Here is a 17,372-nt window from a genome sequence, read left to right as displayed (position 1 = left end):
CATCACACCCCCCCCCCCCACCTCCCCGACACAGGGCGTGACGTCACGGCGCCAGACAGGTCTTGGGGCGTGACAAGGCACGCGTGCCACCACGCCACGCCGAGGACCCTGGAGGCGGGGCGGGGAGGGGTGTGTGCGTGTGCCGTGACATCACACAGCCACCGTGACATCACACAGCCGCCGTGACATCACACAGCCGCCGCGCCGCCGGCACTCAGAGGGACGGCCGAGACCTGCAACCCGCCTCGATCCCCACAAACTCACCCAAAAATCGCGGCGCCGGGCGGCGCGGCCAGCTTTTAATTCAGAAAAATCCCTAAAAAAAAAAAAAAAAAAAAAAAAAAAAAGCGCTTCCCTCCCCCCCCCCCCCCGTCCCCCCCCCGGCTTTTAATGCTCTTTTATGAAAAATCCCGTTTCAACTGATACATATATATATATATATATATAAAAAAAACCCGACAAAGATGACTGCCCCCCTCTGGGTGGGGCCGGGCCTATTTTGGGGTGTTACAGGGAGACTCGGTCCCCCCCCTTCAACCCCCCCCCCGCCCCAAACCTGGGGAGGCCCCCCCCCCCCGCCCCCAAACCCATTAAACACCCCCAGGATGAGTCCAGCTGCTCGAGGCCTCTTTTAAAATGAAAAAAAAAAAACAAAACCCAGAAGATAACCCAAAAAGGGAAAAAAAAAACCCACCCCAGAAAATGGGGGGGGGGAGGGGGTGTCATTTTTTTGGGTTGGGGGGGGGGGGGGTGGGGGGGTCACACCAAGGAGCCGGCTCGGCTCTGCGCCGGCACCATGACGGGGACGGCGCCCGCCCGTGCCAAGCTGGAAGGGGGCAACGATGCCGGGGGGGCGGCCGGCTCCTGGCGGCGCTGGGGGGTGCCGTTAACGGCGGGGGGGGAGAGATTGGGGGTACGCCCCCCTCCCCGGGGGGGGGGTCCCCGGTAGCTGCCGGTGAGGATGGAGGCGGTGTCGGAGGGGGGTTTGGCCCCGTAGGGTCTCTCCCGGGTGCCGGCGATGGAGGACAAGGTGCTGGTTTTGGAGATGGTGTCCGAGGCCGGGCTCCTGGCCCACGTGGGGGTTTTGGGGGCCACGGCGTCTTCCCTGCCGAGAGGGGACAGCGTCGGAGAGATCGGCACAGGGAACCCCGCCATTCCCCGTCCCGCCGCCCCCCCCCCCACGAAGCAATGGGGAGTCCGAGGTTGCGTAGAGCTCCTGGACCCCAAAACAGGGGGGCACGAGGGAAAGGGGGGGAAAACTGAGGTGGAAAATGTTAACTCTGAAACCTAATGATGGCTGCCAGAGGTGATAAACGTCCTCCTCCCCTGTTAACTCTGAAATGGAAACTTCCTCCCTCCTCCTGTTAACTCTGAAACCTAGTGATGACTGGCCAGAGATGGAAACTTCCTCCCTCCTCCTGTTAACTCTGAAACTTAATGATGGCTGGCCAGAGGCGGAAACCTCCTCCTCCCCTGTTAACTCTGAAACCTAGTGATGACTGGCCAGACATGCAAACTTCCCCCCTCCTCCTGTTAACTCTGAAACCTAGTGATGACTTGCCAGAGGCGGAAACTTCCTCCCTCCTCCTGTTAACTCTGAAACTTAATGATGGCTGGCCAGAGGCAGAAACCTCCTCCTCCCCTGTTAACTCTGAAACCTAGTGATGACTGGCCAGAGATGCAAACTTCCCCCCTCCTCCTGTTAACTCTGAAACTTAATGATGGCTGGCCACAGATGGAAACCTTCCCCTTGCTGGTTAACTCTGAAACCTAATGATGACTACCCACAGATGGAAACCTCCTTTCCCCACTCCTGTTAACTCTGAAACCTAGCGATGATTTGAACCTCCTCCACGGGAGGCGGGGGGGGGGGGGGCCTCACTTGATCTCATTGGCTGCCTCCTCCTGGCCGTCCCGTTTCTTCCTCCGGTAGCTGACGACCCGCCGGGCGAAGAAGACAACGGTGGCGAGGGCGCCCAGGGAGCCCAGCACGGCGCCAGCGATGACGGCTTTGGTGCTAGCTGCCGGGAGAGAGAGACAGAGAGAGACGGAGAGGTGGCGAGGGCGGGGGGGAGTTCGCCTCCTTCTTTATTCCCACGGGGACCGCGTGGGGACCGTGTCCCCCCCACCCCGACACGTACTCACTTGAGTGCACCTCCAGGACGATGCTGCACTCGGCCGAACCCGCGCGGTTCTCGGCCGCGCAGACGTAGAGACCCGACATCTCCAGGGAGAGGTTGGTCAGCTTGAGGGTGCCCCTGGCCTGGTCTGCGGGCGAGAAATTCGGGCGCTGCCCCGCGGCCACCCCCCTGCCCGCCCCCCCCCCCCGCCCATCCCCCTGCCTCCTTGGGCGGGAACGGGCAGGGTTAAGGGGATATTCCAGGAATGGGCAGGAACAGGCAGGGTTAAGGGGATATTCCCCTGAAGAATGGGCAGGAACGGGAAGGATGAAGGGGATATTCCAGGAATGGGCAGGGTTAAGGGGATATTCCCCTGAGGAATGGGCAGGAACAGGCAGGGTTAAGGGGATATTCCAGGAATGGGCAGGGTTAAGGGGATATTCCCTGAAGAATGGGCAGGAATGGGCAGGGTTAAGGGGATATTCTAGGAATGGGCAGGAACGAGCAGGATTAAGGGGATATTCCAGGCACGGGCAGGGTTAAGGGGATATTCCCCTGAAGAATGGGCAGGAATGGGCAGGGTTAAGGGGATAATCCAGGAACGGGCAGGGTTAAGGGGATATTCCAGGAATGGGCAGGAACGGGCAGGGTTAAGGGGATATTCCAGGAATGGGCAGGGTTAAGGGGATATTCCAGGCACGGGCAGGGTTAAGGGGATGTTCCCTGAAGAATGGGCAGGAACGGGCAGGGTTAAGGGGATATTCCAGGAACGGGCAGGGTTAAGGGGATATTCCAGGCATGGGCAGGGTTCAGGGGATATTCCCCTGAGGAATGGGCAGGAAGAGGCAGATTTAAGGGGATATTCCAAGAATGGGCAGGAACGGGCAGGGTTAAGGGGATATTCCAGGCACGGGCAGGGTTAAGGGGATATTCCCCCGAGGAATGGGCAGGAACGGGCAGGGTTAAGGGGATAATCCAGGAATGGGCAGGGTTAAGGGGATATTCCCCTGAGGAATGGGCAGGAACGGGCAGGGTTAAGGGGATATTCCAGGCACGGGCAGGGTTAAGGGGATATTCCCTGAAGAATGGGCAGGAATGGGCAGGGTTAAGGGGATATTCCAGGAATGGGCAGGAACGGGCAGGGTTAAGGGGATATTCCCCTGAGGAATGGGCAGGAAGAGGCAGATTTAAGGGGATATTCCAAGAATGGGCAGGAACGGGCAGGGTTAAGGGGATATTCCCCTGAGGAATGGGCAGGAATGGGCAGGGTTAAGGGAATATTCCCCTGAGGAATGGGCAGAAACGGGCAGGCTTAAGGGGATATTCCAGGAATGGGCAGGAACGGGCAGGGTTAAGGGGATATTCCAGGAATGGGCAGGAACGGGCAGGGTTAAGGGGATATTCCAGGCACGGGCAGGGTTCAGGGGATAATCCAGGCACGGGCCGAATTAAGGGGACCAAACCAAAAGCATCCCCCAGCTGAAGCTCCTCGGGATTTTCCGCTCCTCCCACCCCGCTTCCCCCTGTGTCCCCCCCATCCCGCTCCCCCCACCCCGCCCCGGGGGTGCCACCTTACCGTGGGCGGGGGGGAAGAAGACCTGCAGGGTGGGGGCCGTGCGTTGCCACTGGTAGGCGGGCGAGGGCTTCCCCTTCTCGGAGGTGCAGCTCAAGGTGACGTTGGCCCCCACCGTGGGGTCGCCGTGCAGCCGGCAAGTCGGGGCGGCCGGTGGCACTGCGGGCACCGACGTTAGTCCCGAGGGACACCACGGGGGACGCTGAAGGGAGCCGGGGCGACCGGCGGAGCCTTACCCAGGACGGTGAGGTTGATGACGCCGATGTTCTTGCCCGTGCTGGTGACATCGTCCACCACGTTGACGGTGCACATGTACTGGCCCGAGTCGCGCTCCCGGGTGGCGTTGATGAACACCGAGATGTTGTGGGTGAGGACGGGGTACAGGAACCCCACGCGGGGCTTCAGCTCCGTCTCCTCCACCTTCACCACCCCGTCCAGGTAGGTCAGGATCTGCGCGGGGGAAAACGCCCGCTCAGGCACCTCCGGATTGTGTTGCAGGAGAGGAAATCCCACCCCACCCACCCCCCTCCCTGGCCCCCAGATCCCAAATTTTGTGGAGCAGCATGAGCCCCCTCCATCCTCACCTGCCATGAGCATCCACGGCACGGGAACTGCGGGCATCTCCCCACCATGGGCACCACAAGGGTCGTGCCACACCATTCCCCACCCCCCCGTCACGGGCACCATGAGAAACTGCCCCGTCATGAGCATCACCACATCATGGGCACCACGAGCACCTTCCCATCGTGGGCACCTCCCCATCATGGGCACCACGGTCTTCCCCCCCGCTGTGGGTTACTCCCCATCGTTGGCACTATGAGCGTCTCCCATCACAGACTGGTTCGGGTTGGAATGGATCTTAGAGATCATCTGGTTCCACCCCCTGCCCTGGGCAGGGACACCTCCCACCAGCCCAGGTTGCTCCAAGCCCCGGCCAACCTGGCCTTGAACCCCTCCAGGGATGGGGCAGCCACAGCTTCTCTGGGCAACCTGGGCCAGGGGCTCACCACCCTCACAGCCAAGAATTTCTTCCCAATATCCCATCTCAATCTCCCCTCTTCCAGTTTGAAGCCATCACCCCTCATCCTATCCCTCTACTCCCTGCTCCAGAGTCCCTCCCCAGCTTTCCTGGAGCCCCTTGAGGGACTGGAAGGGGCTGGAAGGTCTCCCCGGAGCCTTCTCTTCTCCAGGCTGAACCCCCCCAGCTCTCTCAGCCTGTCCCCACAGCAGAGGGGCTCCAGCCCTCCCAGCATCTCCGGGGCCTCTGCTGGCCCCGCTCCAACAGCTCCGTGTCCTTCTGCTGTTGGTGGCCCCAGCGCTGGAGGCAGCACTGCAGGGGGGTCTCACAGAGCGGAGCAGAGGGGCAGAATCCCCCCCCTCGCCCTGCTGCCCACGCTGCTGGGGATGAGCCCAGGCTGCGGGGGGGTTTCTGGGCTGCCAGCGCATGTTTTTGGCTCATGTTGAGCTTCTCATCCACCAGCACCCCCAAGTCCTTCTCCTCAGGGCTGCTCTCCAGCCATTCTCCACCCAACCTGTCTTTGTGCCTGGGATTGCCATGACCCAGGTGCAGGACCTTGCCCTTGGCCTGGTTGAACTTCATGATGTTGCCATGCTGCCACCTCTCCAGCCTGTCCAGGTCCCTCTGGATGGCATCCCTTCCCTCCAGCGTGTCGACCGCGCCACACAGCTTGGTGTCACCGGCAAAATTCCTGAGGGTGCCCTCGATCCCACTGTCCATGTCACCCACAAAGATGTTAAACAGCACCGGTCCCAGTACTGACCCCTGAGGAACGCCGCTCGTCACTGGTTTCCACGTGGACATCGAGCCGTTGACCGCAACCCTTTGAGCGCGGCCATCCAGCCAGTTCCTTATCCACCCAGCGGTCCATCCATCAAATCCCTGCTTTTCCAATTTAGAGACCAGGATGTTGTGTGGGACAATGTCAAAAGCTTTGCGTAAGTCCAGGTAGATGATGTCGGTTGCTCTCCCCTTATCTACCAACACTGTGGCACCATCGTAGAAGGCCACCAGATTTGTCAGGCACGACTTGCCCTTGGTGAAGCCATGTTGGCTGTCACCAATCACCTCCTTATGTCCCATGTGCCTCAGCAGAGATTCCAGGAGGATCTGCTCCATGATCTTGCTGGGCACAGAGGTGGGACTGACCGGCCTGTAGTTCCCCGGCTCTTCCTTTTTTCCCTTTTTGAACGTGGGGGTTCTGTTTCCCCTTTTCCAGTCAGTGGGAACTTCACCGGACTGCCACGACTTTTCAGATATAATGGAAAGCGGCTTGGCGACTTCATCTGCCAGCTCCCTCAGGACCCACGGATGGATTTCATCCGGTCCCGTGGACTTACGCACCTTCACGTTCCTCAGATGGTCCTGAACCTGATCTTCTCCTACAGTGGGCGGCTCTTCATTCTCATAGCCCCTGCCTTTGCATCCTGCGATTTGGGTGGTGTGGTTGGAGCCCTTGCCGGTGAAGACCGAGGCGAAAAAGTCATTCAGCACTTCAGCCTTCTCCATCCCCTGGGTGACCAGGTCTCCTGCCTCCTTCTGGAGAGGGCCCACGTCTTCCCTCTGTAGGCCTCCTTTTTGCTCTTGAGCTTCTCCAGGAGCTCCTTGTTCATCCACACAGGCCTCCTGCTCATTTTTGCCTGACTTCTTCATTCTTGGGATGTTCCTGAGCTTGGAGGAGGTGATCCTTGAATACTAACCGTCTCTCTTGGGCCCCTCTTCCCTCCAGTGCTTTTTCCCATGTTTCCCTGCCAAGCAAGTCCCTCAAGAGGCCAAAGTCTGCTCTCCTGAAGTCCAGGGTAGTGAGCTTGCGGCGTGCTCTCCTCGCTGCCCGAAGGATCTTGAGTTCTACCACCTCACGATCGCTGTAGCCGAGGCCGCCCTTGAGCTTGACGTTCCCCACCAGGAATGTCCTCCTTGTTGGTAAGGACAGGCTCCGGAATAGTTCCTCTCCTTGTTGGCTCCTCTACCATTTGAGGAAGAAAGTTGTCATCGACACATTCCAAGAGCTTCCTGGATTTCTCGTGCCCCACTCTGTTGTCCTTCCAACAGGTATCGGGGTGGTTGAAGTCCCCCATGAGGACCAGGGTCTGTGAACGCGATGCCGCTCCTATCTGTCTGTGGAGGGCCTCATGCGCTCTGTTGTCCTGGTCAGGAGGCCTGTAGCAGACCCCTACCGTAATGTCCCCTGCCCCTGTGTTCCCTTTAATCTTGACCCATAAGCTCTCCGTTGGGTCTTCATCCATCCCCAGGTGGAGCTCTGTGCACTCCAGCTGGTCACTGACATAGAAGGCAACACCCCCTCCTCGTCTCCCCTGCCTGTCCTTCCTGAAGAGCCTGTATCCCTCCATTCCCACACTGCAGTCATAGGAGTCATCCCACCACGTCTCCGTGACGCCAAGGAGATCACAGCCCTGGAGGCGTGAACACGCCTCTAACTCCTCTTGTTTCCCGTGCTCCATGCGTTTGCACGGAGGCACCTCAGCTGGGCGCCCGGAGAAGCTGGCTTCCTGGCTGGAGCGGCTGCCTCTCCTTCCTACTGCTCTTCTGGTGGCCTTCCTTCGAGGTGTTTTATCCGTGACATCGTGGGCACCTCCCCACTGTGGGCACCATGAGGTTCCCCCCATCATGGGCACCTCCCCGTCATGGACACCATGAGCATTCCCCCATCGTGTTCATCTCACAGTCATGGGCTCCATGAGCTTTCCCCCTGCCATGAGCACCACCCCATGGTGGGCACCTGCCCGTGGTGGACACCATGAACTTCACCCCATCATGGACACCACCTCATCACGGACACACCACAAGCTGCCCCCCCACCGTGGGCGCCATGGGCACTACTCCATGGCGGGTGCCTCCCCATGATGGCCACCACGAGCATTCCCCCTCACCGTGAGCACCACCCCATGATGGGCACCATGAGCTTCACCCCATCACGGACACTACCTCATCGTGGACACCATAAGCTTCTCTCCCATCATGGGCACCATCCCATGGTGGGCACCATGAGCTTCACCCCATCATGGACACTACCTCATCGTGGACACCGTAAGCTTCTCTCCCACCATGGGCACCATCCCATGGTGGGAACCATGAGCTTCACCCCATCATGGACACCACCTCATCGTGGACACCGTAAGCTTCTCTCCCATCACAGGCACCATCCCATGGTGGGCACCATGAGCTTTCCCCCTCACCATGAGCACCACCCCATGGTGGGAACCATGAGCTTCACCCCATCACAGACACTACCTCATCGTGGACACCATAAGCTTCTCTCCCATCACGGGCACCATCCCATGGTGGGCGCCATGAGCTTCACCCCATCATGGACACTACCTCGTCGTGGACACCGTAAGCTTCTCTCCCACCATGGGCACCATCCCATGGTGGGCACCATGAGCTTCACCCCATCATGGACACTACCTCATCGTGGATACCATAAGCTTCTCTCCCATCATGGGCACCATCCCATGGTGGGCGCCATGAGCTTCACCCCATCATGGACACCACCTCATCGTGGACACCGTAAGCTTCTCTCCCATCACAGGCACCATCCCATGGTGGGCACCATGAGCTTTCCCCCTCACCATGAGCACCACCCCATGATGGGCACCATGAGCTTCACCCCATCATGGACACTACCTCATCGTGGACACCATAAGCTTCTCTCCCATCACAGGCACCATCCCATGGTGGGCGCCATGAGCTTCGCCCCATCATGGACACTACCTCATCGTGGACACCGTAAGCTTCTCTCCCATCACGGGCACCATCCCATGGTGGGCACCATGAGCTTTCCCCCTCACCATGAGAACCACCCCATGGTGGGCACCATGAGCTTCACCCCATCATGGACACTACCTCATCGTGGACACCGTAAGCTTCTCTCCCATCACAGGCACCATCCCATGGTGGGCACCATGAGCTTTCCCCCTCACCATGAGCACCACCCCATGGTGGGCACCATGAGCTTCACCCCATCACGGACACTACCTCGTCGTGGACACCGTAAGCTTCTCTCCCATCACGGGCACCATCCCATGGTGGGAACCATGAGCTTCACCCCATCATGGACACCACCTCATCGTGGACACCGTAAGCTTCTCTCCCACCATGGGCACCATCCCATGGTGGGCACCATGAGCTTCACCCCATCATGGACACTACCTCATCGTGGATACCATAAGCTTCTCTCCCATCATGGGCACCATCCCATGGTGGGCGCCATGAGCTTCACCCCATCATGGACACTACCTCATCGTGGACACCGTAAGCTTCTCTCCCATCACGGGCACCATCCCATGGTGGGCACTATGAGCTTCACCCCATCATGGACACTACCTCATCGTGGACACCGTAAGCTTCTCTCCCACCATGGGCACCATCCCATGGTGGGCACCTCTCCATGGTGGGCACCACGAGCTTCACCTCATCATGGGCACCAGAAGCTTCCCCCCTATCATGGGCGCCTCCCCGTCACAGACACCATGAGCACCCCTCCACCATGGCCTCCTCCCGGTGGGTCCCCCTCCCTCCCCGCCCCACCGCTGACCTGGAAGGGGTCGGCATCTTCCTTATCCAGCAGCCAGGTGATGTAGGGCTTCTTCTGGGAGCGGCTGGTGTACCAGGCGGGCAGCACCGCTTGCTGCCCCTCCACCGAGAAGACCGAGCCCGTCCCCACGTGCACCTCCAGCACGGCTGAGGAGACGCCTGCTCACGGCCGGAGAGGGAAGAAAACGGGACGTGACTCAACCCCAGGTGCCGTTTTTTCCCACAAAAACCCCGCCGATTGTTGGAAAAACCTCCCCGTTCCCAAGGGAAACCCCAGCACTCCCAGGTTATTGTCGGGAGGTTGGGCCGGGAAGACATTTCTCCTCCTTCCCTGCCGCGGGAAGGGCTTTCCGGCTGCTCCGGAGGATGCAGGACAATGCCGAGCCCTCCCATCCCCCTTTCCTCCTCCCGAGATGGGAAAATCTCTGGCTGAAAATCCGCCCCCGCCCCCCCAGGGGCTGCTGTTTCTTCCCCAGGAGCTCCCACGGCCGGGCACCCGCCGTGAGCGCAGTGTTGGGGTGCCAGGTCCTCCATCCCGTGGGATCTGGGGTGGGGGGAGGCACCCGTATGCACCTCACAAGCTTTCCCCAGCATCCCCCCTTTTCCTGCTGGTGCTAAACCGGGAGGCCATTCCATCCCATCCCAAATATTCTACCCCAAATATCCCATCCCAAATACCCCATCTCATCTCATGCCATCCCATCCCAAATGTCCCATCCCAACTCATCTCATCGCATCCCAGATAGCCCAACCCACCTCATCCCATCCAAAATATCCCATCCCATCTCATCCCATCCCAAATATCCTATCCCAAATATCCCATTCCATCTCATCCCATCCAATCCCAAATGTCCCATCCCAACTCATCCCATTCCAAATATCCTATTCCCAATGTCCCATCCCAAACATCCCATCCCAAATACCCCATCTCATCTCCTGCCATCCCATCCCAAATGTCCCATCCCAACTCATCTCATCCCATCCCAAATATCCCAACCCACCTCATCCCATCCCAAATATCCCATCCCATCTCATCCCATCCCAAATACCTTGTCCCATCCCAAAAGTCCCATCCCATCTCATCCCTTTCTAAGTATCCTATCCCAAATACCCCATCCCAAATACCCCATCTCATCTCATCCCAAAGATCCCATCTCATCTCATCCCAAATACCTCATCTCATCCCATCCCATCCCAAATACCCTGTCCCATCCCAAATGTCCCATCCCAAATCGTCCCATCCCTTTCAAAACATCCCATCCCAAGTATCCCATCTCATCCCATCCCAAACACCCCATCTCATCTCATCCCAAATATCCCATCCCATCCCAGATACCCTATCCCATCTCATCCCGTCCAATCCCAAATGTCCCATCCCAACTCATCCCATTCCAAATATCCTATCCCCGGTGTCCCGTCCCAAACATCCCATCCCATCTCATGCCATCCCATCCCAAATATCCCATCTCATCCCATCCCAAATACCCTGTCCCATCTCATCCCATCCAATCCCAAATATCCCATCCCAACTCATCCCATTCCAAATATCCTATCCCCGATGTCCCGTTCCAAATGTCCCGTCCCAATCATCCCATCCCATCTCATGCCATCCCATCCCAAATATCCCATCTCATCTCATCCCACCCCTAATAACCCATCCCATCTCATCCCATCCCAAATACCCTGTCCCATCCCAAATGTCCCATCCCAACTCATCTCATCCCTTTCTAAGTATCCTATCCCAAATACCCCATCCCAAATACCCCATCTCATCCCATCCCAAATACCCCATCCCAAATACCCCATCTCATCTCATCCCAAAGAACCCATCTCATCTCATCCCAAATACTTCATCTCATCCCATCCCAAATACACTGTCCCATCCCAAATGTCCCATCCCAAATCGTCCCATCCCTTTCGAAACATCCCATCCCAAACACCCCATCTCATCTCATCCCAAATATCCCATCCCATCCCAGATATCCTATCCCATCTCATCCCATTCAATCCCAAATGTCCCATCCCAACTCATCTCATCCCCTTCTAAATATCCTATCCCAAATACCCCATCCCATCTCATCCCAAAGATCCCATCTCATCTCATCCCAAATACCTCATCTCATCCCATCCCAAATACCCTGTCCCATCCCAAATTGTCCCATCCCTTTCGAACCATCCCATCCCAAGTATCCCATCTCATCTCATCCCAAATATCCCATCCCATCCCAGATACCCTATCCCATCTCATCCCATCCAATCCCAGATGTCCCATCCCAACTCATCCCATTCCAAATATCCTATCCCCGATGTCCCGTCCCAAAAATCCCACCCCATCCCAAATACCCCGTCCCTGTGTCCCCAGCATCCCCAGAGCCCACTGGGAGCAGGCATCAGGACGGGAGCGGGCACCACGGAGCGCAGAAGGATGCTGGGCTCCGGGGGAAGATTATTCCCCGGCTTTGCCCGTAAGGCTCAGCCGGAAAATTAATCGGATCAGGCGAGGGCCGGGTCTGCGGCGGGGTTTTGTTTTTTTTTTTCCCAGGGGAATGCCAGCGAGGACCCGCATCCCGGCGGCTCCATCCCCGCATCCTGCCCATCGATCCGTGTCCCCGGCTGGCCCCGCTCCCGCCAGCGCCCCAGGGATGCTCCGGATTGGGATGGGGAGGCAGCGGGGGGGGGGGAACAGGGTGATGCTCCCCCGGCATCCCAAATCCTTGCTCCGCCGCCTGGGGTTTGGGGAAATATCCCCGCTTTTGAAGGATTTAGGGAGCCTCCGACGGCTTTGCCCTCTTCCCTCTGGACTCGGAGGTTTCCATGGGATTTTTCCAGGGTGGGAAGAGGCAAACAAGGCGCTGAGGGGGGGGGGGGGGGGGGCAGTATTTTTAGCCTCCTCCTGCATCCGTTCATCCCCCCCCTCCCGGCAAGGCATCGGCGCGGTTTCCGGATGGAACCTTCCAGCTCCCGGGGCAGGAAACTCTGCTCCGGCCGATAAAGTCTTCCCAGGAATTCAACAAGAACTAAAAATTAAAAAAAAAAAAAAAAAAAAAAAAGACGCAAATTTCCTTTCTCCGGTGAAAAAACCGGGAGAAATCGGGCCCCGGTCTGGGGAAGATGCTTAAAAATAGCTCCCTCGGGTTAAGAACATAAACCCTTAAGTCCTGGCGTCGGAGGGGGGGGGGACGACGGACGAAGACGGGGGGGGGGACACACACACACACGCGGGCGGGTGCCGGGGAGCCCGCCCAAGAATTAATATTATTACTGTTATTAATTACGTCGAGCGCCGCTGCGTGCTTAATTACGGGGACGGGATAGCGCTAAGAGCGTAATAACGATTAAAGCGACGACAGTAGCGATCCCGGGGGGGTGGGCCAAAGGGCGCTGGGGGTCTCCGGAGAAATCCGGGTTCCGGAGTTGCGGGGGGGGGGAGGGGGGAAAGATGCTCCGGCATCGGCTGGGGGTTTTCCGTCCCGCTCCCGGGGGTGAAAAGAGCCCCGTGGGGCTCAACCCGCCAACGCCAGGCGCAGCCCAGGCTCCCTCTGCTCTTCCCGCGCCCGCGTTCACTCTGAAACCTAATGATGACTGTGACAGCCGACCGCGGCTCCGTCCTCCCCCCATTCCAACCGGACGGATCCGGAGACCGGAGGATGCTCGATTCCTAAATAAAAAATTTAAAAAAAAAAAAAAAAAAAAAATCTCCTTTCCCCCCCCCGCCCAAGATTCCTCAGCTGGGAATTTTCGGAGCCTAAAAAATTCCCGGTGCTCGAGCGGCGGGCACGGGACCGAACCCTTTGGCATCAGCCCCGGCTTTAGCCACCTCCGCGCTTCAAATCCTCTAATGCTTTAACCAGATCGAAAAAATTAAGCCGCTCCCGGCGCGAATACGCGTATTGAGGGGGGGGGGGCGGGGGGGAGGAATCTTGGGACCTTCCCGGTTGCTATTTGGGTTGAAAAAAAACCTGGATTTTTATCCAGCGCCCCGAGCTCAGCACCTGCCCGGGGGGTTTCCCTCCGCTCCAGCCCATCTGCCAGGAGTTTTGCCCGTTGGAAAAAAAAAAGAAAAATAAATAAATAAAATTTAAAAAAAAAAAAAAATTATAACCTTTCCGTTGACCTTTAAAAGTACCTTTGAAAAACCCTGATTTTTTTTTGTTATTTCCCCCCCTCCCCCCCCCCCCACCGAGGGAATAAACACCTTTAAACGTAATCTTTAAAAACATCCTTAATTTTTTCCCGACGGAATAAACCACCTTTCAATTTACCCTTCGATTTCTTCTTCCGGGGGGGGGGAATTACCTTTAAATTTACCTTATTTTTTTTATTTTTTTTTTTAAATTCGCCTTTAAAAACACCCTTAAATTTATTTTTTCCCTTGGGGGGAGGGGGGGAACCAAAAAAAACCCCCAAAACTTTAAATTTCCCTTTAAAAACGCTTTTAATTTTTTCCCTCGGGGGGAAAAAAACCCCAAAAAATCCTTTAAAATTCACCTTTCGATTTTTTTTTTTCCCCCCTACGGAAAAAAACTAATCCCGTTCCGTCCCCGCGTTCCCGCAGCCGCCTCAATCCCCTTCCCTTATATGAAATTCTGACCTCAAATCGCGTCGTTTCACCCCAAAACGAAATAGCTGCTTCCCGGCTCGAGGCTCGGCCCTGACCCGCCCCCCCCCCAAAAAACCTTCCCCATAAACTATTAACCCCTGGAGTATTATGGGCTGGAGGTTTGATGACCCGGCTCCGTGGGATTAAGGCGCCGGAGTCATGTGAAACCAGCACCCAAAGGAAATCCCGAAAGCCCAGGTTTGGGATGTAAAATCCCCGGCGGGAATCCGGCCGGAAAACCGCCCCCCCCCTCCCAAAAAAAAAAACCCAAAAAACCCCCAAAAAACCCAAACCCACCCCGGAAAAAGGTCAAGGAGCATCTCGGCGAGGCGACAGGGGCACCCGGAATATTATTATTATTTTTTTTAATTTGGGATTTGATTTTATCCCCCCCCCCCCGTCTCCTTTTCCCTTAATTCCGACTATTTATAACCGGGCAGATAGGAGACGCCGGGCCGCGGAGCGGCATCCCTTGGGAAAATCCCCGGCGGCTTTTCTCACGACCCCGGGGTGGGGGCAGAAAGCGCCGTATCCTCCGGAGAGGCCAAATTTGGGAAAAGGAAAAAAAAAAAAAAAAAAAAAAAAAAAAAAAAGAAAAATTAAATAAAATAATAAGACGACGACGTGACTTTGCTATAGATAGAAACAGGCTTCAACCCCCCCCGGGGTTGGGAGAAGGAGGCGGCGATGGGATGGGATGGGATGGAGTGGGAATGGGATGAGGATGGAGTGGGAATGGGATGAGGATGGGACTGGGAAGGCGAACGGGATGGGAACGGGATGGGAACGTGGATGGGATGGGATTGGGAATAGGGAAGGGATTGGGGATGCCGAGCATCACCCCCCTGGTTTGCTTTTCCCATCACGCTCCCGTACGGATCCCACAGGGTGGGGCCGGGATGTTTGGAAGCGAACTTCAAGGAAAACCACCCGTTTTGGGGCTCAAAAGCATCTTTTCCCTGCGGTTTCGTCCTCCCGCTCCCTCCGGCATCGCATCCCGGGACTCGGGAGGGACTTTTTTTTTGGGGGGGGGGGGGGGGGAGGGGGCCAAATTATGACCCCGGAGCAAATTCACTCCACGGGGATGCGGGCGAAGGAGCATCCCGATGGGATTTAAGGCCGGAGCGACCCCCGCGCTTCATCCCAACGCCCTTTAATTCATTTTTATCATGGAAAAAAAAATTTAAAAAACGCCTTCAAGGAGCAAAACACGTCCGTCCCCCCCCCCCGGGCCCTGGGGGGGGGGACGACACCCCCACCCCGCGTCCCGCCAGGAGGAAACGCCGCTGCCATTGTCTTCGGGGGCCGTTTCCTTTCCCCAAAGGCCTCTCCTTCCCCGGGAACGCCAAGGGACGCTTCCCTTCGGAGCGACTGGGGCGTTTCCAGACAAACTCAACCGGGGTTGGGAATTTTGGGGGGGTTCACGGAGGGGGGGGAAGGAGGGAAAAACCCCACGGCAAGAGGAAGGTGGAGACGCGTCGCCCCGCGGCCGGTCGGGGTGAACGTAAAGGCCCAGGAAACCGGGAGGCGGCCGGTTTCTCTCATGGAAGGGGGGGGAAAAAAAATGGGGAAAAAAAATGGGATTTTTTTTTTTTTTTTTCCACCTGACGCCACGCAGGGGGGTGAATTATGGGCTCCCCCCCCCGCCCCAGGGTGGCTTTTGGTTTGCGGGTGCTGGAAGGTGCCGTTCGGCAGCTCCGAGGAGCGAAGCGGCTTTTCCCGGGGGGACGCGGATTTTTTTTTTTTCCCCCCTTCTCGGGACACCCCGAAACGGGGCCGGGGGCGGATTGGGACCCCCCCCCCAAACACCCTCCTGCCTGCGGGACCGGGGTGGGGGTCGGGGGGCACACAGAGGGGGCCGGTGGCTGGTGTCACCCCCCTGGTGACCCCCTAAAGCTCCCCAGGGTCCTGCCCGGGGACCCCCAGCTCCCGTGGGGCTCCATGGATGCCCCCCCCCCCCCCCCCCCCGGCCACTCCGTGCCCCCCCCGGTGCCCCCCACCCCCGGTACCCCCGTGTCCTGCCCGATACGCTCCGGTACGTCGGGTCCTGCCCGGTGTCCCCCCCCCGCCACATCCAAGTTCCCTGGGTCCTGTCGCTGCCCCCCCCCCCCGCCCCCCCCCACGATGCTACCGCCGGGTCCCCCCCCCCGGTGCCTCCCCGTGTCCTGCCCGGTGCCCTCCGGTCCCGCCGCCCCCCCCCACCTCGGTACTGCTGAGCTCGTCCCGGTGCCCCCCCCGGTACCGCCGGGTCCCGTGGGGTGCCCCCCCCCCTCCCCGACTTCCCGGTACCCCCGGCTCCCGCCCGGTGCCCCCCCCCTCCGTACTGCTGAGCTCGTCCCGGTGCCCCCCCCGAGCTTCCCCTTGTCCTGCCCGGTGTCGCCGGGACCATCGGGTCCCGCCCGGTGCCCCCCCCACCCCGGTACCCCGGGTGCCCCCCGGTGCCCCGGGTCCCCCCCGCGTCCTGCCCGCTGCGCTCCGGTCCCGCCGCCCCGCGCCGTTCCCCGGCTCCCTCCCGGGTCTCCCCTCGGTGCCGCCGGGTCCTACCGGCTGCCCCCCCCCCCCCCCCCCCGGGACACCCCCCTGTCCCCCATCGGTGCCCCCCCCGTCCCCGGTGCCCCGGGGCTCACCCAGCAGCGCCGCCAGCGCCAGCGCCGCCCGCCGCAGCGCGCCCATGGCCGGAGCCGCAGCAGGTGCCGGAGGGATGGAGGGGGGGGGGGGGGGGGGGAAGGGGGGGGGAACCGGGGGGGGGAACCCGGGGGGAGGAACCGGGGCGGGGGCGGGAACCCGCCCCGCAGGTGGGGGCGGAGCCTCCGGGGGGGGCGTGGCCTCTTCCCACCCCACCCCATGGGGGGGGGGGGGGGGGATGATCCCCGGGGGGGGTGTTCCGAAGCAGGGACATCCCCCCCCCCAAGAAATCGGCGATGATTAACTCATTGTTTGGGTTATTATTTATTTTATTATTTATTATTAATTATAGTGAGGTTATGGCGGGGGGGGGGCCCACAATGTGGCACCCCAATATTCTCCCCCCACCTCCGCGGGGGGGGGGGGGGGGGCACAGGGAGGGTCCGGCGTGTCCCCCCCCCCCCCCCCGGCACCCCTCGCCCTCGGGACGATCACCGTCATCCTTAAAAACCAATGGAAAAAATGAAAATCCGCCCCCCCACCCCCCCCGCCAAAAAAAGGCCATTTTTTTCCACATTTTTTCACCCTGCGGATCGAGGTTCTCCCATTTTCCGGAGCCGCCGGGATCAATCCTGCCCGCCGAGGTTATCCCGGTCCTCCGTCCGACCTCGGAGCAGGGAGAGATTAGACGCCGGCCGTGGAGGAGGAGGATGAAGTCGGGGGGGGGGGGGTGTGATGGTGGTGGAATTAATCCCTTCTCGCCCTCGTCTCCCCCGTAAATCCCGCCGGGATCACGGGATCCGGCTGCGGGGAGCGAGGAAGCTACGGGGGGCCGGGGGGGGAATCATCCCGGCCAGATCCCGGCGGGATCTCACCTCCTCC

General features: G+C 59.0%; 1 protein-coding gene across 2 annotated transcripts; it reads right to left on the bottom strand.

Annotated features, from left to right (window-relative positions):
* Positions 1-398: 398 nt before the first annotated feature.
* Positions 399-16,565, bottom strand: LOC141732275 (endothelial cell-selective adhesion molecule-like). 2 transcript variants are annotated; one of them, XM_074561014.1, is made up of 8 exons: positions 16,493-16,565; positions 12,217-12,282; positions 9,267-9,424; positions 3,930-4,143; positions 3,697-3,852; positions 2,146-2,268; positions 1,883-2,021; positions 399-1,105 (listed from the first exon to the last, which is right to left on the bottom strand). In XM_074561014.1, the coding sequence occupies exons 1-8, from the start codon at positions 16,536-16,538 to the stop codon at positions 760-762; spliced, it is 1,248 nt and encodes a 415-aa protein (XP_074417115.1). In that variant the 5' UTR covers positions 16,539-16,565; the 3' UTR covers positions 399-759. The 2 variants fall into 2 exon arrangements, with proteins under 2 accessions (XP_074417115.1, XP_074417116.1); XM_074561015.1 differs by lacking the exon at positions 12,217-12,282 and having other exon boundaries at positions 16,493-16,563.
* Positions 16,566-17,372: the final 807 nt, after the last annotated feature.

The sequence above is a fragment of the Larus michahellis genome, chromosome 17, assembly GCF_964199755.1.
Source record: "Larus michahellis chromosome 17, bLarMic1.1, whole genome shotgun sequence".
NCBI classification, from domain to species: Eukaryota; Metazoa; Chordata; class Aves; order Charadriiformes; family Laridae; genus Larus; species Larus michahellis.
Note: the sequence above shows the minus strand (reverse complement) of the source record. Positions and strands in the feature narration are given on the sequence as shown.